The 27,789-nt window shown below is 49.4% G+C and overlaps 1 protein-coding gene across 1 annotated transcript in view; it reads right to left on the bottom strand.

The window, feature by feature from the left end:
* Positions 1-27,789, bottom strand: part of adgrb3 (adhesion G protein-coupled receptor B3) — a 136,034-nt gene that overhangs the window by 29,597 nt on the left and 78,648 nt on the right. The window contains 9 exon segments of the mRNA XM_049007523.1: positions 160-262; positions 439-542; positions 2,340-2,466; positions 10,408-10,451; positions 11,732-11,834; positions 14,816-14,891; positions 15,433-15,579; positions 22,916-23,024; positions 27,571-27,639. Of these exon segments, the coding sequence (XP_048863480.1) occupies positions 160-262; positions 439-542; positions 2,340-2,466; positions 10,408-10,451; positions 11,732-11,834; positions 14,816-14,891; positions 15,433-15,579; positions 22,916-23,024; positions 27,571-27,639 (882 nt within the window).

Genomic DNA, 27,789 nt, shown 5'->3' with positions numbered 1-27,789 from the left:
TATTTTAGTGAGAGTCTGTGAGACCAAGGGAAGCAACCCCAGCACATTCTGACATGCTTCATGTCCACATTGTAGAGCGAAATGTCCATCTGTCTTCTGTTTAACTACCTTTCAGTACGAAGCAGCAAGACAGCATGCAGGAAGTGAAGAGAAAGGTACCGTATTGTGAGTCTGAGTCTGGCCCACCAGAATCAGGATATTGGAGCAGACGATGGAGAGGCAGAAGTTGATTAGGATGATGGACCTTTCAGATCTGATGTATCTTTGGGGAAAAAAATAGAAAACAAGATCACCATGTGACATACACACGATCAGTCAGATACGCCGTTACTGAAAGCAACCATTACTTCCAGCAACATATTAATGTAATTGCAGTAAATTCAAACACTGTAATACAGTTAACTTCAGCACATTCAGGAGCTGGTGCAGCCTACTCACCTCCATAACACGGCATAAACGACAGCCAGGGTGATCAAGGCCAAGCAGGACAGCCCACAGCCCACAATCAGCGTCACCGAGGGGACCCCTGAGTACTCCATAGTCTGGGAGGGTACAACACCACATGATCACATGACCACATGACCACAACACCACATGACCACAACACCACATGACCACAACACCACATGATCACGTGACCACAACACCACATGACCACATGATCTCCCTCACAAATAAATCAAGAGCTTGAGGAACTCCTTCATTACCCAACACCCACTCACTGTGAAGAATTATTAACTGCTAAGTTTGTCTCTCAAATAAAACTGAACATAACCAAACTTTCCTCTAAGTACCACGTCTTATTTTATTAGTCAGAACAGCAGACTGAACAGCACTTATCCAATTTTTTCCCAGGAAAAGGCAGTGACCCGTTTCTTAGTCAGGAACAGGGTTACTTTTCAAATAAGAATGCTGTTAAAATTTCTCGACACACCTGTTCTGCTTTCGGACAGCGTTCTCCAAGTCTCCAGATGTGGATTTCTTTAAGAAACACATCTCCAGTCCCCTACTCCGAAAAGACTAATGCCTAGAAAATGTCCTTTTTTCTCATTATGTTAATTCAGCAGTAATCATATTACCCAATATTAATTAGTCACTCATGAATATTAAATCAGCAGCACAAAAGCATTTCTTCAATGTCAGAATATCGAACCATTAGCAATGTGTCAGAACTGTCATTAGAGGGACTGACTTTTTGGATAAACTGTATTCGATGAAAAATGCAGAAGTCGTCCTATACTGGATAGCCATAAATAAAAATTACCATAGTTACAATAAATATGTTCATTATCCTTTCTATTACAAATTCAGGCACTAGTGGAAGTGACTGTAAAATCGCGTTTGGCGTAATTGCACCAGTGAGCAAGTCTAATCTCTGTTTAGTGTACGTTATTACGGCGCTTAGCGTTAAGGGTGACTGTAATTCCATCCACAAAGCTTTTACTCAAAACTGATCCCAGAGTCAACACTGAGAACAGCTTCTGCTAACTGAACGCTGGTCCACTGTGCACTCAGGCACACGGCAAAGCACCTGCGAAATGACAAATCTAAGAGTTTTAAACTGAATTTTAATGATAACGCTTCTACATAAATCTGAGAAAGTGACTGTTAACCGCACAGAATGGATGATGCTTCTGGTTCCTTCAATGTAAATATTAAAGATCAGGCATAAAATGGGATTAAATCCCAGTGAATGGGCTGTGTTGACATGCTGGTGAGAGATACCGGAGCCCCATAAGCGGCTGGCCACGTCCCTGACTCGTATTCCTGATGCGTGGCACGGCCTTTCCAACCGTACAGTACACAGTGTCTCCTGTACACGCGCGCGCGCACACACACACACACACACACACACACACACACACACACACACACACACACATACAGTCCTCAGTAATTAAATCATATGCGTGCCATACACAAGTCGGTTCAGGAAAAAAAAGGGGGGGGAGTGACAGTGCTCTACACACACACACACACACACACACACACACGCACACACACACACGCGCACACACACCATATACACACATCACACACGCGGGTGCGCACACACACATCTCACACAGGCAGACATACACACACACATGCAAACATCAAGAACACACGTAAGCACGCGTTTGCAAACAATTACGCCCAAATCAGCAACACACACGCATCGATCATCAAAAGAACCCGCACCTGCAACCAAATTACCACATAAAACGAAATTTTCAGGAACAAAATATCATCATATGATTCGTGCTGGTCAAACCACCTCTGCTGCGCAAATATCACCCACGACACGATCGCTACAATACATATAATAACAAAAAAAACTCTAAAAGAGGCACACTTACTATTTCTCTTGGTTGCTGAGCCAAAATGGCGAAGGTAGATACGCGATCACATAAGCATTTTGTATGGGATGCATCGGTAAGCACGGTTTTACATCCCTTGGCGGACCAGGATCCCCAGGAATCGTTCCTGCAAGGAAAAGGTGGGATGAATCAGCCCTCAAACTGGGCAGGCGAATCCGTCTGCGATTATTTTAACACGAAATGATCAGACTATAAAATCAAAAGCGACTCGCAGTTCGCCGTGATAGGCGTTGAATAGAGAGGCTGGGAGCTGTCCTGCCGCCCGTGGTGCTGATGGATGAAATTCCTCCATGCATCAGCTTCCCATGCATCACCCCGCCATGCATCACCTCCCCATGCATCACCCACCCATGCATCAGATTCCCGTCCCCGGTACAAGCGCACTAAAGCCAGCCGCTCCTGCGGTACCGAAAGCAAAACGCCATCTGTACCAGCATTTCCTGATGCGAAACCACGTAGCGCGTCTGCCTGTTTTCCCCTCCCGTTATGCCGGTGCTTTCGTGCTTTAAATCTCCCTTCTCTTTTTCGCTTGATCTTTTCCCCCAGTCGTTCCAATTAGCAGCTTTAGGATGCTTCCTGAGGGGGAATTTGAGCCTGGATACGGCGGACAGCATCAGATTGATGCTCTCTCCGCTGGTGCCGCTGCTCAGGCGGAGGGGGAGGGCTGCTCGCACACAGCACACTTTGGCACAAATCTTTTATTTTTTTATCATTTAATTCGGCAATAGAGACACAGCCGGACATCGCTGGCGCCGGCTTGACACAGTTTGCTCTTACAGCGGCGCTCGCTTTGCTGCGTTACACGTGAAAAGCTGCGCTTGGCCGCAGAGCCGGAGCGCATTTCACCCCGCGGAAACGGAGAGGATGGTAGCAGCCGGCCGGTCCCTTTCTATATAGCCGCAGATAAATGGCAGCAGAACACGCTCCATCCGCTCCGCACACACTCCTCTCTCCGCACAGACATTAAGCCTATAAACACGCACACAACAGCCTATGTATCATGTGGGATTCTCTGGCGTAAAGCAACAATAGATTAATTGGTCTGTCTTTCGAGGAATAAAAAACAGTACAATTTTCTTAGAAAGCCATTGGTGCACTAGAAGAACAAACTGCATCTATCTATCTATCTATCTATCTATCTATCTATCTATCTATCTATCTATCTATCTATCTATCTATCTATCTATCTATCTATCTATCTATCTATCTATCTATTAATAAGATGTGTTTATACAAAATGCTTAATATAGGCCTACCACTTCCAGTGCCAAGACGCTCTGGCAAACAGGGTTTCACAATAAAAACACAATAGCAGCATTTATAAGAAGCTTCATGGTCAGCTTTCAGGGCACTTCGGGGATAAAATCCGTAAAACTGTTTCCGTCGGATTGTTATAGGACAGATACAGGACTGATTCAGCGAAAGCCTGGGGCGATGAAGACATGAACGCTGTATCACCAGCGTGCCAATACTGATTAATCCCCATATGTCTCTGAAGATCAAGCCCACATCAGCAGAACCATACTAAATAATGCGATCTCTCTGTAGGTAATTACGAGTCCAATCCAGCAAGACAACCCCTTAAATGGGAGCTAGACGGCAAGATCTAGATTAGCGTTAACCGGATTTAAATCATCACGACAGCAATTCGATACATTCAGAAGCATAATTAGGTATTAAAACATGCTGTTTGCGAAAGATAACAATCATACATATTTAGCACGCATGAAATATGTTCAGAAGTATCTAAAACGAGTGCACTATAGGCACTATTTAATTTGATAGACTGGATCTTGATCGTATCCTGGTTTAATCTGAAAGACTGGCTCTTATTCTGCCTTAATCCGACAGACCGCCATCCTCGATGCTCGGACAGTTAGTGCATCGTAAATACTGCCGCTGCTTATAATCTCCTGTTATTTATGTTCTTTTGTAATGAGGCCAAAATTAATCCCCTGAGCCGTGTTAGAAAAGCTTTTTGCTATATTACCGTTTTCGCTTTGCCCCCGAAGTGCTTTACCTTATTGCAATAATGGAATATAATCTTTCAGATGATGCTGAAAAGTTACATAACCCAGAAGGCGAAAATGCGGATGCTGAGATCGTCTTTTCCTTGATGTGATTCTCTGACGATAATAGCGGCGTCTTCAGATCTGCTTTTCATGCTCAAATGCGGTCAACGAGCAAAGGAGGAATGCCAGTGAATATCCTTTGCCTTATTGGCCTAACGTTTAAGACGTTGAAAGCTTGTAACGGTTACTGCTGGTTAATAAAGAAATACCCGAATCACACCAGTTTTCGATTGCTCGATTAACAGACGTCGTTCTATTAAAAATAAATTATTAATAAAAAAAGTGAACATATTAAATTTTCCCATGCCATTGCTTTACCCTATTATAACTGAATGCAATGTATATGCCCTACGTTATGGAATATATAGCGTAATGCAATGCAAGCTAATTAATTTGTAAAAGGTATGTTTCTAGACTAGCGGCGGAGCCAGGGATGGCGATGCAGCGGCATGGCAGCCTGCGGGGGCCACGGCGACCACGCCACTGACCTCCTACACGACTGAGAGCGGCTGAGCAGATGGGCGGAGGGCGGGGGGGTTGGGGATGGTGATAATCACACGGCGGTAAGCGGCACGTGAGACATGCCCCGCTCTGCCCCGCGGGCACTGGCACGCGAGTCCAAAGGACGGCCCCCCCCCCCGACGATCCGCGCACGTCACCTGCCACTCAAATACCCCGCAAGAGCGCCCGCCGCTCCCCAGCTGAACAGCGGGAAGCCTCACGGAAGGTGATAATGAAACAAAATCAAAGGATTTTAGGATGTCATTAGATGACAAGATCCAATTACGGCTCTGGTAGCGCCGGCTTCTATTCCCGGACCGGAGACTCCTTTAAATGGAGAGGATGTCATTAGAGCCGCAAAGATTGTAGGGGCATCGCATGTGTGTTTAAGGACAGGATGCGCTGCCCATGCGATCTGCGCCGCTGCATGTAGGACTTTAAGAGAAACAGAAGAGCTGCCTTCTGACACTGCGCTAAACGCAGAGAAGAAACAGCACGCAGTGAGGATGACTCTCCATCTTGGAGGCCCGTACACTGGAAATGGGGGAGCTGGGGGGGGGGGGGGGGGGGATCGCTGTCTGTCTCTATGAGCTGCTCTCTGCCCTGATGACATTTTCCACAAACGTTGCAGCACTGTGGAAGACCTCCTCATCTCTGCCACGGACACCTTGTCCTGCTCCTGTCTGGCAGAAGCTACCGGAGTAGCAGCTCCTTCCCAGAGGCTGTCAGGACACTAAACACCCTGCTGCCCCCCCTACCCCCCCAGCCTGGCACTGCTCATTTTAACTCTATATGTTTATTCCATTCCGCCGCTGCTGTCTTCCCCCTTATTTACATACACGCACTACACTGTGTATATAAGGCCTTGTACGTAACCCTTGTATCCAGCCCCCCCTTTTCACACTGTCCCGTGTTTTGCACTGTAAGTCCCATGAAAACCCTCCCCCTGTCACACTGCGGTCCTGGGGGGCCTTATTCCATGCCATTGTGTACCGGCATGCGAACAGCATGACACTAAAGCTCACTTGACTTGACTTGACATCTCTGAAAGGTCGATAAGCTCTTCCAGAACATTCTCCCAACTCGCGCAGACTGAGTAACTGGCAGTAAATGACTGAAACACTGACTATAACTTTATAAATAAAGAATCTAACTGAAATAAACATGGATACCCATTCAGACATTTATGGCATCGGATTCCGCTATGAAGCCTCGCAGTGCTAAGAAAAATTAGCTGGATATAAACGGTTTAATCTTCAATAGAAATTCATGCTCACAATGGTCGTGTGAAATGACACGTGTTGCTAAAATACCTCCATTCTGAATAACGAGCAGGAAGACAGCAGCATGCTTTTCTTATTTTGAATGTTTGCCTCATCTGGCTTCCTGTTAACAGGAATTGAGCCGCTGTAGATTAGCGACGAGCGGATAGCATTGTGCGAGCGAGAGTAAGGGCTCTCCAGACATCGGCGCGCCATCTCCTCACTCCTCCTCCGACTACGCCTTCGTTCCTGAGACGGAAGACTCCACAGAAGGGTTCAGAAGGGAGCTTTAGTTAAAATTCAACAGCTCATTCATAAAGGCACATTTGTAATAGATTAGGTTAATGATACGATTCCGTTGATTAAACGACAAAAAGGTCTTGATTAAAGAGAACAAAAAAGACAAATGTCCTGATTACCTGTGTCAGGCACCTTATGAATCGCTCGGGGGGGGGGGGGGGGACACACACACACAGCTGCTGCATTATTACGTTTATATGCAGCATGTATTCATTAATAAATTGCTGCTTAAAGTGCCGGATTTGTGAGCAAATAGCCGACGGCAGAACGGCCTGTTGCATAGCAGAGAGCCTGCAAGACGAAATGCGAGTCGCATGCATGAGAGATGAACCTGACACCTTCACAAGGTTCTCCAGCTATGCTATTATTATTATTATTATTGTTATTATTATTGTTCCCTTTAATGGACTGGACTTGTTCCCATGCCAGGCCTCGTACCCTGACCTTTGTTGCACACTGCTTTGCTAATTAAATTTTTGTGTCTATAGATAATGTAGAAAACATTTCCTCACATTCATCATGCGGTGGGTAAAAGGGCCTGATGTAATCACATCCCTGATAACGGCAGCTGCAGAGACGGCTGAAATAATGGGTCTTCAAAGGAGGGGTGAAACCCGCTGTCTTCCACCTCACAGCGAGCGGTGCGGGGACACGGTGGGATGGTAACTGAACACGGTAACTGAACACGGCAGCTGAAAGCCGGTGTCCTGAACGGGGGTTAAAACCATGCATTCAGGAATAGGATGATGATAAACCCCTCAAAACCACAAACACACTCCTCCGCAGAAGTTTGACTGTATCGGAGATGCGTGTTGAGATGTCGATAGCATGTCAGATCTTGCTCCGTCGGCGTTTTGGGGCGTCCGCCAGCAGAGGAGGTGGGGAGCAGAATGGTTCTGTCCTGCGTTTGGCCAGGGGCCGTTCAGACCCTAACGACGGCCTTGGCCTCAGATGGCAGCAGGTCCCCTTTCAGGTCCTCACTGCAGTTGCCATCATTCTCTCAGGGCTAATTCATAAGGATTCACCACGCATACCGAGGATGCATTCAGAGAAGGCCTGGCTCCCAGGAGGACTCTCAGCGGGGGGGCAGGAGGCACTCACAATGGACACTCTGAGGTCACCAAGAGATTGGGGATGGCCTCCCCCCAGAGGCCTGGGGAAACTGACAGGGATCAGCCATAGTATCGTGGTGTTGGGGGGGGGGATTGGCACAATGCTGGGTCCTTTTCAGTGAATGGGGGGGTAGGTCTTTTTCAACCATCACTGCTCTGCCATTTCATTGGTGGGGGGCAGGGATATCCAGCAGCACTCCTCAAATGGTTATTTTCTTCAATTATACCCATATTACAGGATGATAAATGTAATAAAATATCACTGAATTAACATTAAAATTGTCTTTAACCCCGTTCAGAGATGAATACAGGCCTTCTGTAAAGTGCAGACTACCTCCATAATGCTTCTTTAACTGCCCAATACTCCTCCCTTTTAATTTGTAACAGCAGACAGGTCAGGGCAGCCCCTCCTCGGCCGATTACCCCCCCGTCATCCTGAGCGCGGCCCTCCTTCCTGCTCACCTGCGTCTGGCCTCCTGACCTCAGACAGGAGGGTGCCCTCGGGTCACTTTGAGGTCTGACCGCAGACCTCGGAGGCCTGAGGTCTGAGTCGGGGCCTGCCATGCTAATTAGCGAGGTCACATGACCTTGGCCGGTCTCGCTCATGGCTCTGTTGACACCGGTAAGGTGCGAACTGAGTCAGGTGACTGACTGCGAAGTGGCCGAGCTCACACTGAGGTCACTGCTCCTGCTTCCCTCGCTGTGCATCTAATAAGGCGCTGGAACTGGGCTGATGGCACGAGATGGCCAGCAGGGGGCAGACACTGCAGGCCAGGGTAGGGTGGCCGGGTCATTCTCTGGCTCCTGCAATCAGCCTCGGAGACCCTCCACTGGTCCGGCACCCGCTAGTCGGCAATCCCAGCGTTCTCCAAGCATCGTCAGATTTAACCGAATCCCAAAATCCAAAGCCACACTAAAATACTTAAAAGCTATTTTGTAAATATGTACTTCCCCATATCAGTTCGAAAAAGTTTACATAGTAATGAGAGAATTAGTAGATGATTAACGAGTGTAAATAAACACACAAGTAAGTAAGCGAGTTATTCTTGCTGTGCCATGAAGGACAGTATAATACATGCGATGGCGTAACTGAATTACCGGTCCTTCTGTCGGCCCGACTCCTGTTTTCTCTTTCCTTTCTATCCCCCTTAATGGCAAGACAGCTGCACTTAAATAGATCTGAAGGGTTCAGACTACTTATGGTACCGGAGGTCAGTGTATCTTCATTATAAAATACATTTTAAATTGAAATTAAATCTTTTATTTGTCACAAGAACTGGATGCTGCGGGGAAGGCGGGTGTCTTGCTTCCCTGCTTCCATCTGGGGGGTTATATTCAGGCAGGAACAATCCAAGAGTGCTAAGGCTCAGGGTTAATCCATAACACTGAAGGGGGGGGTGTCAGGTGCCACCCTCTGACTCTCAGGAAGCTCCCAGCTCTCCGTATCTCCGGCCGCAGGCTGCAGTCCTCGGCGCGCTCTGTGGATTATCTAAAGGTGCCCGCTGGGCCACACGTGATATTTAAACCCGTAATATGGAGGACGATAAGCCCAGCTGTCTGACACCTGGATAAACCTTCACATGGCAATAGCGTCTAAGGATAAGAACTGCTTTAAGTATGTGGTGTTATGGAAATCAGTCCAAATCACACACAGAACCTAATGGAACCTGGGTGAGAACCTTCCCAAGCTCCCGTCCCACTAAAGATCTACAGGCGCAGGAGACCCTGTTATAAAACTCAAAGGAAAGGAGAAGAGTTACATCCCAGAGTGCAACAGGAACCTAACCAACCGCCAGACATGGACTAAGCAAAGAGCAAAGCTGAACTGTCAAATGAAATATGAGTGATGGTCTGAAGAGACATGACATTGTAAATAATCAGGGAGGTCATCAAAGAGGGTCCCAGGTAGGACCGGGATGGAGCAGGCTACCGCTGAGTGATATCCTCATCCGTCCAGCTAGTGTATGAATATCAGATGCTGTGGCTAGTTAGAGGACAGTTTTAATCACACAGCTGGAAGAGAATCTGAAGAAAACACCAGCTTTTATTCCTTAACTTTTAACTTTAACTTTAACATTTTAGCTTGTGAGGCTTGATAAAACAATGTCACTAAACTTTCATACACACGTGTTCATCCATCATGTTGAAGGGTTGTGCTTCATTTTCCAGTGGTGTGTTTGTTCATTAGAGGCGTGCTTGTTCATTTACAGGTCTTGTGCTTGTTTATTTACCAGTGCTGTGTTCATTTATGTTTTGACAGTGCGCTTACCGGTAATGTGCCTCTTAGAGTCAGAATCGCAGTGAAATGAATGTGCATCACTCTACTTTGTCTTTGGGGGTGAAACACTGGGGATTTCTTTAGGAGGGAAGAATTTCAAGGACTAATGCATAAATACTAAAATGCATATTAAAACCATCTTCAGACTACAGCACGTATGGAATATGGATGTAAAACAAACCGTAAAATGGCTCTGAGGAATAGGGGCCCGTTCGCTAGGGGCCCGAATGCTGCATTTAGTCACTTCTATCAATAAACGTGAGCCTTGGAAGATCTCGCTGTAGCTCACGTGAAGCCCCCCCCCCCCCCCACCCCCACCCCCAGCTGACGATGTTTTCGCTGACATCTCACTAAGCTGCGACGCGGGCGATGTGCAGATCGCCATGGTTACAGAGCTTTGGCTAAGAGAAGGGAAAATGCGCCTTTGTTTTAACTGACCATGAAATTGGTTTCAGGGGCCATGTGACAGGTGGGGCCACGTGCTTGTGAGGGTGCAGGAGTGACAGTGTGCATCTTACTTACGTGGCGGTGTTGTCCCACGATGCGCAGTACGGGTTGCTGGTGCCCTGGAAGACATAATCAGTAGCTGTGCTTACTGTCACTCAGACTATGCATGTGCATGGGGCCCCTGAAGTTTAGGCCCCCTGTTGACCACAAATAGTCACTACGCTAAATATTAAATGGTCATAGTTCTTATTTAGTAGATGCTGAAGCAGCAGGCTCTGCCAACCAGCAAGTTGTTATGATCTTCTGACTCTAGTAATTATTTATTTTGTCTTAGAAACATCTCGGGGGGCAAGGGGGCCCCAGGAATGGTGAACCTGCCTATTCAGTGGTGGCACAGCCCTCCCTAAGATGGGGGGCCAGAGGTAGTCCAGATTTTGCTGATCAACCACCTCCCTTGTGGCTGAGCTTAGCCGATGGGACCGAGAGCTACCCTCGCAATTATCCCCCGACCCCCCCAGAAGCCGCCCCTATGCTCTGCAGGAAGCAGCAGTCACAGGCATCAGCTAATTAATTACTGAACCGATTACCAGCCATTGTTTGCTGATGAACATGGCTCCTATTGTGGTGGCAGTCAGCAGAGAGGCAGGAAGCGGTGAAGGGGAGGCGGACGCCCTGTACAGCCCGCTCACGGGCACCCTGATTAAGATAACGAGGCGAGGCCGCGTCTCACTTAGGCTGCAAACCACCAATGGAATTAGCTTCTAATTAGCACTTAATTATCTATTGAAAGTGGACAAGCAGTAAGTGGTGTTTACGACATCAGTGGGCTTCCCAGTGCTGTTTACCCACAATGCACCTCTTCCTCGCAACGAAGTACACAACATATGTATCCATCCATCAGCATAATGGCTTCCTGCAGGTGCCACACAATATATCCAACGATCATGTAATTAGCAATGTCACTGACTCAGTGATTTGGGCGAAACATTAATTTTCTTTACTGAAGAACTCTCTTTACCGTCTGTGACACCAGCATTCACAGAAAGGTCGTGTTTATCATCATAAATTACCTGTTCAGGTGGAAATCATTATCGTTCATTATCTACTAAATGCCATTTCATCGCCTCAGTCGGCAAAACCAAAAGTTCAGGTACAAAAGGCAGCTGTGAGCCTTGACATCTTCACAGCGTCCCTGGGACCTTAATCTGCTTTTGCTGTGAAGGTGTATTTAACTCTTCTTTTGCTAGCACCACCTGAGTCACTCATGACTTCAGAAAAAGTTCCTTGTATAAAAATGCGGAAATGTTAGGAAGAATACAAAAAACAGACAGCAATGAAAGTAACTATGAAGTTAAGTAACTGATAACAGACACAATAAATGGTGGTAAAGTCGGCTCACGTTGGCGAGGTGAGCCAGCTCTATTTCCAGGTGAGTCTCTGAAAATGTCGGCTCGGGCCTCACAGTCACAGCGATGACTTTGGAGTTGACAGACGTTTTGTTTCTGTCGGAAAAACAGAAATGGTGTTGAGTTAAACACACAGGGGCTGCAGTTCATCAGGCCGTTTTCATAAAAATGTCAGCTTCATCTCCCAGGAGACATTTACATGCATTTAACGTAGCGGACATATTTGCCCTAAGCGACATACAAGCGACGGAAACTGCACATTACAAACATTCATGCTGTTAAAGGCTCGACTAAGCAGCCAGACTGCGTTTCCAGTCAATGCCCAGGTACCGTGTTCTTCTTTAAGCCCGAGCTGAATTCAAACATTTTACAGCGGCTGCTGATGTCATGCACGTGTTCAGTCTGCAACTTGAACGAACTTGTCTGTCGACAAGGCTGATTTCACACGCACCATTTCACGCTCCATTTAAAACAAACCAACGGAATCAAAATCCGAGCACCTCCCAAGTGATGTGCTTTTCCAGACCCTGAGCGGCTGAGGGGACAGTGACATCGATGTCACCATACCTTTATCCCTCCCAAACATGACAAATTCCCCAGCAAATGCAGGAGGACACGTCCTGTTTCCCGAGTTATTCCTGCTTTTAGGGATAAATGGTCTGGAGAAGCTGTCTGCCCAGGAGTGTTTACATAGCCAGCAAACACGTTTACGTCGAATCACAACAGCTCCTGGTTTCCACACTAAAAATCAAAACGACCGATTGCCAAACAACTGAGTGGACAACAGAGAGAGCAGCGATTAAGGCCCCAGGAGAGCCCCAGCTTTCCTGCCCTTGAGAGAGCCCCCCCAACCAGAGGTACTGCAGTAAAAGGTCCATCAGTAACTAACTGCTTTCAGTGAATCAAAACCAAAGGGTATCGACATGTCTGAGGAGTTTGTCCTCGTGCCGCATCAGACACTTCACACACAACATGTAACTGAGGAAATATAGACTTAATAATAATAATAATATAATGACATAATTGACAGAATACATGTATTATACAACAAACACAAAAAATACAGACCACTATCTGAAACAACAAACGTGACAGAGCGTGCAAATTCTGCAAAGCGCGTTAACGAGGGCAGCCCCTGCAAACGCCCGGAGTCGTGTGCCCGCACACTCAGCCATAGGCTTGGAATTTCACGCTAAAGATAAAGCAGGTTGCTCTTTAATCTGGGGGGTGGGGGTTGAGTGACAGTGTGAGCCGGGATGTGTCCCCTACGGGACAGAGTGGGGACGATTATAGTGACACTCCGAAGACCTGACCCACTAATCCACCCAGACCGTCGTATGGGAACACTGGGACCAGGGAGGATCGACAGCTGAGGATGTGATAGCACATAGGATATGCTCACGTTGAAATTAAAATAAGCACGCATGTGTGCTGTTTTAAACAGAAACGCCTGTAGGGGGAGCAGCGGTTCATGAACCAGAGGGAGGCCCGGCTGTTTTACTCTTACGAAGAATGTAATAAGCTTCTCAGGTCACTGAGAGTCTCTTATAAATTGAAAATACAAAATGTTACGGCTCATAACTGTCAGAGGAGGCAGCATGGGGAGTGTCTGATGTACAATGTATTGGTCAAACGCATTGAGTGGATCTGCAGTTTTTTGTCAATGGAGAGCAGGATGGGCACTGGGGCCGAGAAGACAGTGAGGATTGTGTAGCTGTGAGAGATGGTGTCATCGTGAAGCATGTCAGTCCTCGATAACACACACCGTTACCGATGTCAGATGTCCCCAGTGAAGGCAGATGCCGACACAGTGACGGATCAGGCGGAATACAAAGCCCTTTCAGACTGACCGTTTATTTGCAAACTGAGGTCTTGTACAGAATCAGAATATAAGTGGTCAATTTTAAAGTAGTATTGAGCTTCAATGGTTTAAGAGGCATTGTGCTGCTTTTAAGGAGTGGATGAAGGAGGCGGGAAGAGTCCTTCGACTGTCTGTGAGGCAGAACAGACCCGGCGCAGAGGAGCCCTTAGCCGCACACTGATTCCTCCTTGTCCACTAATCTCTGTCACTCACAGGCCTGCTGTGGATTGTTGTCGTAGTCAACATGCAGGATTATTGACAGAATGAATCACACAGCACAGAGTAAAGGTGCTGACACAATGACACCATCCCAAGATGGCCACAAAGGTTTTCCCTGCTGATTTGTAGGCCAGTGGAGAGCAAAGGCTGCCGGTCCCGCCCTTAACATACAGTCCTGCTCCTGCCTGCTCTGCCTGGGTGTTGAGCACACATCTCCCCATCCACATGCCTCACCCCATACGCCCTAATCCTCTGTGTTCCCATAAACACACTGCCCAACCCCCACTGCCACCCAAGGGGGGGGGGGGGGGGTTTACCACGCGAGGTCTCCTTCCATCATTTTCGCACCACGTAGGAATTTCACCAACACATTCGTAGGAAAGATCTCCTTGCAGTCAGTAAAAAATGATTGACAGTGCAAGTCACAAGTACGCTTTTAAACTGAAAACGTGTTTCTATGAGTTCATTTCTAATGTGCACTTGCCGAGGCGTATGAGACTTTAGAGGCCTGAAATGAATGACCATTCTGATCTGAGCTGCCCTGTCACGCACTGCCCCCCCAGCACAGTCGAGGTGTGTACCCATCAGCCTTTGCACTCTCATTTTGGACTGGTGCTTTTACGAGGAGTGAAACGTTACACTTACATTACGCCAAAAGGCCAAATTCTGCACAGGACACATGTGAGGGGAAGCTGTCGGCTCGCTGATGCTGTTTCATAACTGTTCCTCCTAAATTGGTAGGAGGCTGCATTAGTAGGTGGGATCACATGTGCACACACTGTCCTGCACTCACAGGGGAGTTACCGACTCCCCCATCACTCCAGCTGAAAATACTGTTCCTGTGTGGCCAAAATATCCCGTCCGCTCGGCGAGCGTGTGCCCTGGGACACCCCCGGGGGGCCGCACCGGCCTCAGCAGACCCTTCTCTCATGCCAGCCGCTAAATCTCACCCTGCCAGTGAGCAAATGGGGAGGGGCAGCGGCACTGCAGCTCCTACCTGGGGGTGGGCAGCATGAGGCCCAGCGTTTTGTAGAGGACCGTGCCCAGGATGAAAACGGGGGAGGCGTCCACGTCTGCTGGGAGAGAGGAGACTGTTATTCACGCCCGGGTTGGGCTGCGCGAGAGCCGCTCCTCCTGTTTCATACGCCACCGTCCTCTGGAAGCACCGAGCGTCACTGACTTTGTGTGTCATCGTTAGGGGAAATTCTCTGAGACAGGGCAGGGCGCAGATGATGCAGCAGAGCCTTGTTTAAAGGACTCACGTCATACACCTTCTAGCCGGTAATAATCAGAGATGATGACATGAGCCCAGAGAGGCTAAAATAACAGCCGATGTTTGTTATGTGATTTCGAGTTTGATGGCTGTGATATTTATAGGAATCCACTTGTATTGTTTTGGTATCTCAGAGCACAGAAGTACTGTATGGCTTGACGGCAAAACTAAATGTAACCGATCGCGAAACGGGTGTTTTGGCCGCACGTCAACATCGGCTGACGCCAAGGAAGGCTCTTAGCGCGCTGCAACGCCGCAGTCTCGAAGGACGCAAAACTCATCAAATATTTAAGGCGCAAGACGACCTGCGAGAAGGAGCCGGCGGAGGAGCGGTACTGCACCTGCAGGAGCAGAGACAAAGACGCCCTTGGGGATCACGACTTTGTCCTCAGAGTTGCGCGCCCAGTCCACCATGCCTTTCCGCCCTTTCATGGGGAAGTTGATGTCCGTCATCACGGAGACTGCCGGAAGCTTCTGTATGCTGGCCACTGTGAGACAGCGAGCGAGCGGGAGAGAGAGAGAGAGAGACAGAGAAAGTGGGCCTGGGTTTGTAGGACTGAAAGATGCAGAACTAGAGAGCAGAATGACCCCCATCTGTGGAATGCAGTGTACGCTGCACTGAATCCTCTACGCAGTACTGCTGTGTGTAAGTAACCCTACCTTCCGCTGGAGGAAATATCTGACCGTGTTTTCTTTCAATGCCCCCACACCCACTGCCCTGCATGCGTGTCCCATACACACCCACTGCCCTGCATGCGTGTCCCATACACACCCACTGCCCTGCATGCGTGTCCCATACACACCCACTGCCCTGCATACGTGTCCCATACACACCCGGGCAGGGGAAACCCACCCAAGGCCCCTTATTTATATCCAGTCTTGACTGAATGGGCATTTTTTTCCTCTTTATTTTAAGCCATGCATTCATTGGCCAGCCCTGTGCATCCTTAATAAAGACTCCATCCATCCATCCATCCATCCATCCATCCATCCATCCATCCATCCTTCTGCCTTGTGTTGCACGATTTACCATCCCTGTACCTGGAGGCCCCCGTGTCTGAATGTTCATTAACGATAAGCATATACCTGGCTGCAGTATGACATGCATGTGATATGCAAATGATATGCAAAGGAGCGGCAGGGCTAACGGCCTCGTTATGGCGGCTCTCAATGCGCTAGGCAGCTCTCAGCTCCTTAATGCACCCGTTTGATGCATAATTGGCTGTAGACGTTTCCAGATGGCTCTGGAGAGGATCTGCAGCTCAGATCAAAGCGCCAATGGCAGGGAGCCCCCCCCAGAACACTGGCCCCCCTCCCTGCTGCCGCCTTTGGAACCGCGTCATTGCTACGGTAACAGGATGCGCGCTCTTTGCCGTTCGTCCGCTTCCTGGCGCTGCCTCACAGGAATGCAGGTAAAGCAGAAGATGCCATGGCCTCAGTCCCGCAGGCAGATGGCGCCGGCGGGCAGCGTTCGACCTTTAAGCTGCAGGCTCCCTGCCGGGGCACTGCTCAGGAACCCAGATCCTGCTACAGCTCTGCTTTTTGCACCCTGATGGCACCTGTACAAACAGCTGGCTGTAAATAATGTATAATATGCTTTTGCAGGCCCTTAACCGGCGCCCGAGGGCCAAACACACGGCATGGGGCCCCTGGCTGTTTGTGCACCCCACTGTGGCCCGAGCGCGAAGCGGCAGCTGGACACTGCGGCACATTCTGGGCACCGCGGGCGGCTTCCACGCATTCGGGGGAGCTCTCGGGGTGTGTTTTAATGATGCCGCGTGCGATCGCACACCCTTCATTAACACCTGTGTCCCAGACCAGTGCGCAGCAACAAGATTAGCAGCCATGAGCTAATAATCAAAGATCAGGGAGACAGTGTGTCCACGGCCGTCAAAGTGGTTTTGGAGGGACAGGCCGGGAAGGGATTTAAGTCACCTCCAGGCAGAAATAATCAGCCTTGTGTCTTTCACAACGAGAAAAACTTCATATCTATATTATTGCGACTGTGCATATGTGGTTATTAATGGTGTTCAAGGACACCTTTCATACTGACCATCAAACATCCACACAGAAACACTGTCCCCTGTAGACTGACCATCATAATGCCGCACGTCAACACTGACCACAGAAACACTGTCCCCTGTAGACTGACCATCATAATGCCGCACGTCAACACTGACCACAGAAACACTGTCCCCTGTAGACTGACCATCATAATGCCGCACGTCAACACTGACCACAGAAACACTGTCCCCTGTAGACTGACCATCATAATGCCGCACGTCAACACTGACCACAGAAACACTGTCCCCTGTAGACTGACCATCATAATGCCACACGTCAACACTGACCACAGAAATACTGCCCCCTGTATAAATACTACCCCCCCCCCATCATAATGCTCCCATCTCAGGCCATCATGTCATTGGGGGGAGCTGCTGTTTTCCTCTGATCCCTCTCTTTGTTCCTGTACCTCTCAGGCGGGACCCCGACTGAGTCATACCTGAACAAAGACTGTTTTTGTGCAAATATTTTACAAACAGAGGCAGTGAGGTGGGGGTGGGGGTGGGGGGGGGGTGAGACTCTGACAATCTGACAAGAGGACCCCACAGAGGACAGCACTGCGGATATTTATTGCGTGCCTGAAAGGGGCTGTAAATTAGGCTGGGGATGGTGTGGCCAGATGCCGGCGGTTTTGGCTGCTGGCTGAGGTAGTCTCATGTCCTTCGGATGAAACGGGACGTGTTGTTCTCCGGGATGAGTGTGATATCACTACGTAGATGCGAGTAAATGTGTGAGTGTCAACGCCATCAGATTGCTATAGTGTCACCTGGGTCACGCCTCATGCGGTGGCCCAGAATTCGTGACATCATTATGTTATTATTATGCCAGCATGTAATTATTCTCGAGTCTTCATGTGAGACGCATTCAACCCGAGTGAATAAGGAGACGAATGGTTTACGAGCCGGACAATGATATAGCTCTTACAGGCACCTACACTGGATAATGCCTCAGGATATGAATGTTCTTTTTATGCCAGGTCCTGGTTGCGGTTCAATGTGACATGAGGTAGAGTCGCTTTTCAGCACAAGGCTGTCGGGGTCTCCTGCAGAGTGGGATTCCGGAGCTTACGGCCATTGGGAATGAGCACTGTTGGATTGGCGTTACCAGCATAGCTGAGGAAAAAAGGCATATAGCTTGTCTGTATTACTGCAGAGATATGTACAGTTGGGACTGAAACCCATCAGCTTCCGGTTTACAAAAGGCCGATTCTGAACAGCCAGAGAAGGGTCAGCTGATTGCATACAGAGGACTGCTAATCAATCTCAGGCAAATAATGCCACTAAATATGCTGGTCCCTCTTACTTCTGACATCACCCACAGTTTGCACTGCTCTCTGTTACACACGAGCTTGTGAGACTGTCCCTGGATGCACAAGGCAGTGCGGGAAGGCTGTCCCTGGATGCACAAGGCAGTGCAGGATGGTTGTCCCTGGATGCACAAGGCAGTGCAGGAAGGCTGTCCCTGGATGCACAAGGCAGTGCAGGATGGCTGTCCCTGGATACACAAGGCAGTGCAGGACGGTTGTCCCTGGATGCACAAGGCAGTGCGGGAAGGTTGTCCCTGGATGCACAAGGCAGTGCAGGAAGGCTGTGCCTGGATGCACAATGCAGTGCGGGAAGGCTGTCCCTGGATGCACAAAGCAGTGCAGGAAGGCTGTGCCTGGATGCACAATGCAGTGCGGGCAGACTGTCCCTGGATGCACAAGGCAGTGCGGGAAGGCTGTCCCTGGATGCACAAGGCAGTGCGGGAAGACTGTCCCTGGATGCACAAAGCAGTGCAGGAAGGCTGTGCCTGGATGCACAATGCAGTGCGGGCAGACTGTCCCTGGATGCACAAGGCAGTGCGGGAAGGCTGTCCCTGGATGCACAAGGCAGTGCGGGAAGACTGTCCCTGGATGCACAAAGCAGTGCAGGAAGGCTGTCCCTGGATGCACAAGGCAGTGCGGGAAGGTTGTCCCTGGATGCACAAGGCAGTGCAGGAAGGCTGTGCCTGGATGCACAATGCAGTGCGGGAAGGCTGTCCCTGGATGCACAAAGCAGTGCAGGAAGGCTGTGCCTGGATGCACAATGCAGTGCGGGCAGACTGTGCCTGGATGCACAATGCAGTGCGGGCAGACTGTCCCTGGATGCACAAGGCAGTGCGGGAAGGCTGTCCCTGGATGCACAATGCAGTGCGGGCAGACTGTCCCTGGATGCACAAGGCAGTGCGGGAAGACTGTCCCTGGATGCACAAGGCAGTGAGGGACGGCTGTCCCTTAGGCAGAATCCTCCCCCCAATATAGTCTTGAATAAAAGACAAATACGAATCCTATATTCAAAGCCACCTTTCTGGAAGTTTCAGGTCTGCTGATTTTAACGGGCCTTCACTGCATTTCCTAGTAATTATGTCAGTGCTGGAAAGCATTATGGTGACAGGGGCCAAAATGACAAATCAAGCCAGAGACACGTGCCTGCAAAGGGGGGCAGGGGAAGCAGCAGCCCACCAATGCCGATCAGTCAGGCTGGACGGGGACCCGTGCTGCTACTTCCTGAGATCTGTGCTATTGGTTCTTTCTGCTGATTGACAGCATGCTGTGATCCCGCCCACTGCAGCTCCCTTCATCGGTACGCAGGGTGACAAGCCGCTCGTCATGCAGGAGGTGCTGCGGAATCACTGCGGTGTTCCCCAAACCGGCGCAATTTACTGGCACGAGGAGTGGGAGGGGGCAAGGCAGCCAGCCAATCAAAACAATCCAATCAGGGTGCAGCTCCAAAGTAACTTTCCATTTCACAGGAAAACCTCTGAATCTCCAAATGGATTCCGGTGATTCATTTCAATCAGAGGGCTGAGCTGAAGATCTCGCTGAATAATGTCTAAACTGCAACGGTTTTAATTATCCTGATTAGACAATGCAGAGGCATGCATTTCTGTGCCAGTAACCGGGGAGGAAACAGTATGGGGGGTGGGGGGGGGTTAATGAGGCCCAGTGGAGCTTGAACCTGTGCTCCCCCCCCAGAGCACGCCTTGCCAACCAGACATGCCACAGGCGTGTCTCATCGGATATCGGACCAGACTGACCCCCCACATAAGCCCCCCTCACCTGTGGACCACTGCTGCTTCTGATTATATATCTCTGTACATCATAATGCCCTTCAAAAGGCTCCCAGCCACACAGCCTGTTTTTATGTAATGAAAAATTAATTTAATTACAGGCAGAGGAGTCGCGTGCCTGCAGGTCGCTGGACAGACGCTGCTCTTCAGTGGCCTGTTACGTTTAGGTTTTATTTGTTTAGTGGATGATTTTATCCAAAGTGACAAACTTTTTCAAGGAAGCCCGACAGTGATATCACTCTGCCAAGCCAGGGATTCAAACTGGCGACCTTCTGATCACGGGCACGGCGCCCATACCCACCAAGTCTCACTCTGCCCCCTGCAAGTGTGTCCGACCTGCATGAAATCTGCCTCGTTGCATGACATCAGATGTCTGCTATTAGTGCTGGATGGGGGGGGAGTTCGTGCAGCAGCCTCAGGAAGATATGCTGACCCCGAGTGGGGGGTTCTCTATAAATTGTTGTGAATTTCACTTGACAATCTGTTATGGGCGCCGTGCTGGGCCCTGCTCTGCTACTTGGCAGGTTCTGCCAAGTTCTCATGTCTGGGGCAGGAGAAGCCCCTTCTCTTTTAGAGGAACTGCATTTAGACATATATTTGATTAGAATTATTGCTTATTTGTGTATTAGTTTTTTTCCGGAAACGTAGCAGGCGTTTGGGGTTTTTGGTACTAATTAAGAGAAAGATTGGCTTCTGACTCACTGAGGTTCTTCTTAAAGTGCTTCTGATGCGCTAGAAGATAAGGGCTGCGGGAGGAGAGGAAAGGCCAGCGTCTGGAGAAGGCCAGACACCAAGCTCTCAGAGTCTAATTACGTGCTGGAGAGATGAAAGCGGATCAATACCCAGAAGACTCTGTTTGGTGGACAGTGGCTCTGCTCTGAGTGCAGTTTGGTGTGAGGCCCACAAGCACAGGCAACGTTCCAGTGATGAAAAGCAGTTAAGCTGCCGTCGGCTGATGTTGTTTTGTCCTGACTAACCCACCTGCAGTGAACTGGCTGTTTGAGTGTCAACCTTAAAATTACCAGAAAGGTACTGAGGGGGGGCGCTCTCTGAAAACCTTCTCCACTTAATCATTCCCACAGACCATAATTCCCGGGCCCCATCACACTCCACACACATGTAATCCAGGTGGAGACTCGAACCTGGGTCCCAGAGGTGTGAGGCAACCACTGCACCACCATGCCACCCCCAAGTACCTACTATTTACCCATAATTCACTGAGACATGTGCAGTGAGAACGGGCCTTGATGCTGGGGTGACCGCACATCTGCACACTGCCAGCTGGCACATTTGGACCCCCCCGGCCCAGTGCTGGCAGCAGAGGGTGTAGGCAGCCCCACGTTTATGCAGGATGAGCCAAACCCAAAGTCGTCCGCTGCAATCAGCTACGTTCACGTCTGAATGAGGACTTGGCCCATAAGCCTCCAGTGAGAGGCCACCTGCTCACGTCGCATGGTTTACACACCCGTCCTGACCAACTGAAGGTGAGTTTTTTTCAGGTATTCATAAAACACATGTGTGTGTTTCACCATACTAACCCTCTGTACTTTGGGACACAATGCGGTAAAAAGCCCGCATGCTGGTGGTGGCTTATCTGGAGAATGTGATGACTGTACACTTTTCTTAATGTCAGATGAGCCTGTGTTTCTGCAGAACTTCACCGCAGCACATGGGAACTGTCTCATTTAATTAACATTACTCATTGTGCATCCCCCCCCCCCCCCCCCCCCCGCCTACCCCTGCCAATGAACATTCCTCTTGAATGAATGACAGCAGGCAGGTCACCCCTCCAGCGCATCACCGCAAGTCAGAAGGGTTGTAGGAGTGAACGCCTGGGGGAGACTGTATGGAGGCCTTGGACGATGTTATGGGGGGATCGGTGTGACATTATGGGGGGCCATGGGCAGTGTAAGGGGGGGCGGCCAGGCCTATGCTATGGGGGGCCCACCTGACATTACAGAGGGCCATGGGCAGTGTAAGGGGGGGCGGCCAGGCCTATGTTATGGGGGGGCCCACCTGACATTACAGAGGGCCATGGGCAGTGTAAGGGGGGGCGGCCAGGCCTATGCTATGGCGGGGCCCACCTGACATTACAGAGGGCCATGGGCAGTGTTACGGGGCGCCCAGGGCTACGTTATGGGGGGCCCACCTGACATTACAGAGGGCCATGGGCAATGTTACGGGGCGCCCAGGGCTACGTTATGGGGGGCCCACCTGACATTACAGAGGGCCATGGGCAGTGTTACGGGGCGCCCAGGGCTACGTTATGGGGGGCCCACCTGACATTACAGAGGGCCATGGGCAGTGTTACGGGGCGCCCAGGGCTACGTTATGGCGGGGCCCACCTGACATTACAGAGGGCCATGGGCAGTGTTACGGGGCGCCCAGGGCTACGTTATGGGGGGCCCACCTGACATTACAGAGGGCCATGGGCAATGTAAGGGGGGGCGGCCAGGCCTATGCTATGGCGGGGCCCACCTGACATTACAGAGGGCCATGGGCAATGTAAGGGGGGGCGGCCAGGCCTATGCTATGGCGGGGCCCACCTGACATTACAGAGGGCCATGGGCAGTGTTACGGGGCGCCCAGGGCTACGTTATGGGGGGCACCAGCTGACATTAGAGAGGGCCATGGGCAGTGCTGGGGGGGGGGGGGCTTGTCTCTGCTCACCCAGGTTCCCGGTCATCAAGTAGGAGTTGTGGAAGTCTTTCATTCCAAGGCCCACAATGTGGATGAAGTCCTCGATGATCTGCATGAGCTGCACAGAGCCAGGGTAGATCTGGGGGAGGAAGACAGAGAAGATCAGCTCCTGGTGCACTAAGGGTGTGTGTGTGTGATTGTATTATGTTTATATTCAATTGTGGGGATCAAAAGTCCCCAACAATGTGAAAAAACCTGTTATTTTGATATTGGGACCAATTTTCCAGGTACTCACAAAGATCTGTGAATGCAATCAAAAAACTGAAAATGCCAAAAGTTTGGTTACTTATGGTTAATTAAGGTTAGGGCTGGGTGGGGGCCAAGGTCGCCATGTTGGTATTAGTTTTCCCCAAAGAAATGAATGAAGAGTTCAAACCTGTGTGTATGTGTGTTTGCACACTGAAGTCACATGGGCTAATTTCCACTGTATGCATTAGCTACAAGATGAATATGTTTTCACTGCTGAACATATGGTCTGTGTATGAGGATGTAATCAGTGTATTTTTAAAATACAAACAGAATTATTTTCAAGCCAGTTAAAAACAGACCTGCAATACCAGCGGTGACCAGAAGGAGCTCAACAGATGGCTACTGGAATGGCCATTTTGGGAGAACATGACTTCTCTGTAAACAATGTCACTCCTGCTATAGCTAACTGGGCAGCTGCTAATTTCACAGCAAGTTTGGCTTCATTCAAAGACACTGTCATCATTCCATCAGATGGGAATGACGATGATCTTCTAGTCTTTCACCAACACTTGACAGATGTTATGCTCCAAAAACCCTCCTGAAACGCAGGCTGTGTTAGTACATGCTAACAAAGAGCTAGCATCCGACTATATGAAGTGGGGCAGAGCCGAAGCTGTGTGGGTTTGCGAGCTGAGCTGAGCTTGCAGGTGGCCCCTACACTGGTCAGACTGAATGCCTTTCAGTCCTGCCCTCCACGCAGAGGTTTGTGGGGTCTTATGCTAACAAGGCGGAGCATTACGGCCTGCATATAGGTTGAATGACTAAGGTGCCACATGAAGACTGCAGCTGGGCAGGGACTGCCTACGCTATCAGACAGACGCTGGAGTGGGAGCCACAGAAAATGGGAGGCGTACTGTAAGAGGGGCCACCCTTATCATTAGCCAATGACATGCTGCAAATTGGTGAGTGACAGGGAGTGTCCCTGTGACCTCGCTGAAGATCGTAGAATCTGTGGCTGAGCCTAGCCTGCTCGCTCACCGGGCCAGACTGCTCACCCCCCGCAACATGCTACATCCCGCTGTCATGTCGATGCCTTGGACCTCCCTCCTCACTTTCCCTGGCTGACCTCTGGGATGTCCCCCGTGACCTTGGACCGAGGGCCAGCCTCGACCCTCCCTCCGCACTGCGACGTGAGCCTTATCAGATGCTGCTTCCGTTTAACAGCACGTGAGTCATTACTGCAGTGCAGACGTTCACCCCCACAAAACGCTTTATCCATCATGCAGTATTCTCCTCTGTAATGTCTGTGAGTGAGGTGGGGGCCACCTGCTGATCAGGAATCTGTGATTCCCAAGTGCCATAGCTACTGTGTTTACATTCGTGCTCCCTGTATTTTCTCACACCTGTACTTTACTTACACTTTTCCCCAGTGACATACAGCTGAGAAATCAGGGTTAGGCAGCTTCTGCTGTAGTTGGGGGTCAAGGGCCTCGCTCAAGGGACCAGGGATGACATCAGTCTTTTACCTCTGGGATTCAAACCGACGGCCTTCCGTTCACAAAGTGTGCAAACCTGCTGAACCACATACCTCCCCCATACATAAAGCCTTTCGCTAAAGGTCATGCAGTTCAGTCATGTGTTTTTCGTCTGCCATCCAATCTCACCGCAGCGGTGACGAGCTGGGCAGCTCAGCTGGATGGAATGGTGGCACGGCTTCTTCATCGCGGTCTGATTTGCTTTCTTATAATGAACATGACGGTTAAAACCCAAAGCTGCTGGGGTTTTGTCAAACAATTACAACCCAAAACGGGGATTTTAACACGTCTTTCACAGAATAAATATTTTTGACATTTAATTGACTGTCTGGGGCGTGTGTCAGGTATTACTGTGATTAGAGAAACAGAAGCAAAGTTCAAAAGTGAGCTCAATTATAGATCCTTGTAAAATTCGAGGATTAAAAATGATGAGGCTCGTGAAAAGTCTGGCTTAGCATTAGAGTGACAGTGTGTCACACCTTAAAATCTCTGCTTTCTTGGTGATTTAGAGAGAAGCACTGATGGGGTCTGTGTGTCCTGGTCAGATATCAGCTAAAAGCAGGAGAGAGAGAGTGAAGTTTCTCTGACTAAGTCTGTCATTATGGACAAGTTACATGGAGTTATTCTAACATTACAGGCAAGTTACTCTGAGTTACTCTGACATTATGGGCAGGTTACTCAGAATTACTCTGACATTATGGGTACATTACACAGAGTCACTGATTTTGCAGGCAAGCTACTCAGAGTTACTCTGACACTATGGCTAAGTTAATTTGGGATACTTTGATAGTAGGAGCAAGTTATTCAGTTATTCTGACATTACAGATGTTAGTTGGAGTTACTCTGACATTAAAGGTAAGTTACTTAGACTTACTTAGACATTATGGGCTGTTACTCAGAGTTACTCTGACCTTACAGTTAAGTAACTTTGACATAGTCTTGGATGGGTACACAGGAGAGAGCTGAAACCTGACTGGCCCCTAGAGAGCCCCCTCCCCGTCACTCACCGATTCAAATGAACTATGGTCCCATTTATGCCCCCCACCACAAAAGAATCCTCGAATTGCCCCTGCATTGCCTCTCGTCATAAAAGGTAAAATTAAGCTATCTTCAGTACAGTGCAGTGGCACAGTTAAGGCGCTTAGGCCAAGACCCGCAGGGGGGGGGGGGGGGTCATGGTCGAAGTTTTTCAAAGCTGAGGATTGTCCAGGGTTCATGCTTTATATCCGGCAATAGCTTTTCCTGGCTATCCTCCCCTGGCTATCCTCCCCTGGATATCCTCCCCTGGCTATCCTCCCCTGGCTATCCTTACATGGCTATCCTTACATGGCTATCCTTCCCTGGCTATCCTTACATGGCTATCCTTCCCTGGCTATCCTTACATGGCTATCCTCCCCTGGCTATCCTCCCCTGGCTATCCTCCCATGGCTATCCTCCCCTGGCTATCCTTACATGGCTATCCTTCCCTGGCTATCCTTACATGGCTATCCTCCTCTGGCTATCCTCCCCTGGATATCCTCCCCTGGCTATCCTCCCCTGGATATCCTCCCCTGGCTATCCTCCCCTGGCTATCCTCCCCTGGATATCCTTACATGGCTATCCTCCCCTGGCTATCCTCCTCTGGCTATCCGGTTAGGTTTTTATGGGCCAGCAGGGGTACATTTCCCTGAGGACAGCCTGACAAGCACCATCTCCCCCCGTAAGCACCGTAACAGCTGCCCCCAGAGGACAGGCCCAGCTGCTCCTTTCCTGAGCTCATCCAGAGGCTGAACCTGCTCTTTTCAGTCAATGCTGTGACTGAAGGGACTAACTTTATTTTACCAAATGTCTCTTGGCGTGTCCATGTTACACCTACACACCGTGTTTTCCTCAAGTTCTGCCCTGTCAACCACCATCTCCACGTCTCCAGCCTGCCAGCTTCTCCCCTGTGATGGATTCTGCATAAGTTACAGGACCTTACAGGACCCTAACCCTCCACCCAGGACCACGTCCGAGTGCCCGATCTGCTAGTCTGACAAATGCCCCAGTTTCATTCTAGAAAGGAGCCCCTGGCAGATTTGAACAAAAATCCACATTGTTGTTTGAAGAGCAGACCTTCAGAATAAAGCCCCCCCTTAAGACGGCCAGCAGGGCGGTGTAAATGCCTCGCTGCCCGGCCAGACAGACGGACTTCACTCCCCTGACACCAAGGTGAATGTCCTTTACCAGGCAGTGGTTGTTCGGGGGGAGCTTTGTACAGCCTGTCTTCAAGCAAGTGCTGCTTGACACGCGATAGGGCCCAGGGTTTGGCACAGGCTGGCTATACAGATGCCTGTATATTTTATATTTTTGTGGACGTCATTACAGCAGGTGTGTGATTTATCACAGTGACAAATGTTAGGTCTGTGATCAGAAACTGCGAGACAGAGACTGATATTTATTACATTGTTTATGAGCTTTTGTCTACGCAGAGCACAAAGGAAACTGTTTATAGTTATTTAAGGATAAACACCTGCATCTGAGGATTATAAAAATATGCCGACTGTGTAAAAAGGTACTGTGTATCAACGCTTCATTAAGTGTATCATCTTGGACTATCATTTTCTGTCTCTATGACAACACTGGATTTGCAGCAAGCAAGCCTTGATCGTGGTTAGTACTCAGAGCAGAGGCAGCGTTGCTGCCACCCTGTGGATCTCATTGGTATTGCGTGCCTTAAAGCATCACTTTAGAAATGCAGGTATTACAGTAGCGATTTCCCCACTTATAGCTGTTTTTCTTCGCACTTCGCACAGGTCCTACTCCTTAAGTATTCAGTAGAGCACTCGGTGTGTTAATCCTTCCCTGGAACATCTCCGACAGAAGAAAGGGCAGAATTACGGCTCCATTAAGTCACTAATCAGCCATTGCGTCTTCCCTTACCTGTTGTGCATCTTCCCATTTCTCCCTGTTCTCCTCCTCCAGAAGGTTACTGATAATTTGGAAAAAGTTCTGCGGAGGAAAAAAAAAAAAAATGTATAAGATTTCTGGAAGTTTTTCGTGATGCGTCCACGGGACGAGGCTGTGGGCTGATGTTACAAAACAGAGACGTCAGAATCTGGCTGCAATTTACTCCCTAACCATAACTGCAGGAAGGTGGAC

The sequence above is a fragment of the Brienomyrus brachyistius genome, chromosome 3, assembly GCF_023856365.1.
Source record: "Brienomyrus brachyistius isolate T26 chromosome 3, BBRACH_0.4, whole genome shotgun sequence".
Lineage (NCBI taxonomy): Eukaryota > Metazoa > Chordata > Actinopteri > Osteoglossiformes > Mormyridae > Brienomyrus > Brienomyrus brachyistius.
The sequence above is the reverse complement of the archived record's forward strand: the minus strand, read 5'-3'. Positions and strand labels throughout refer to the sequence as shown.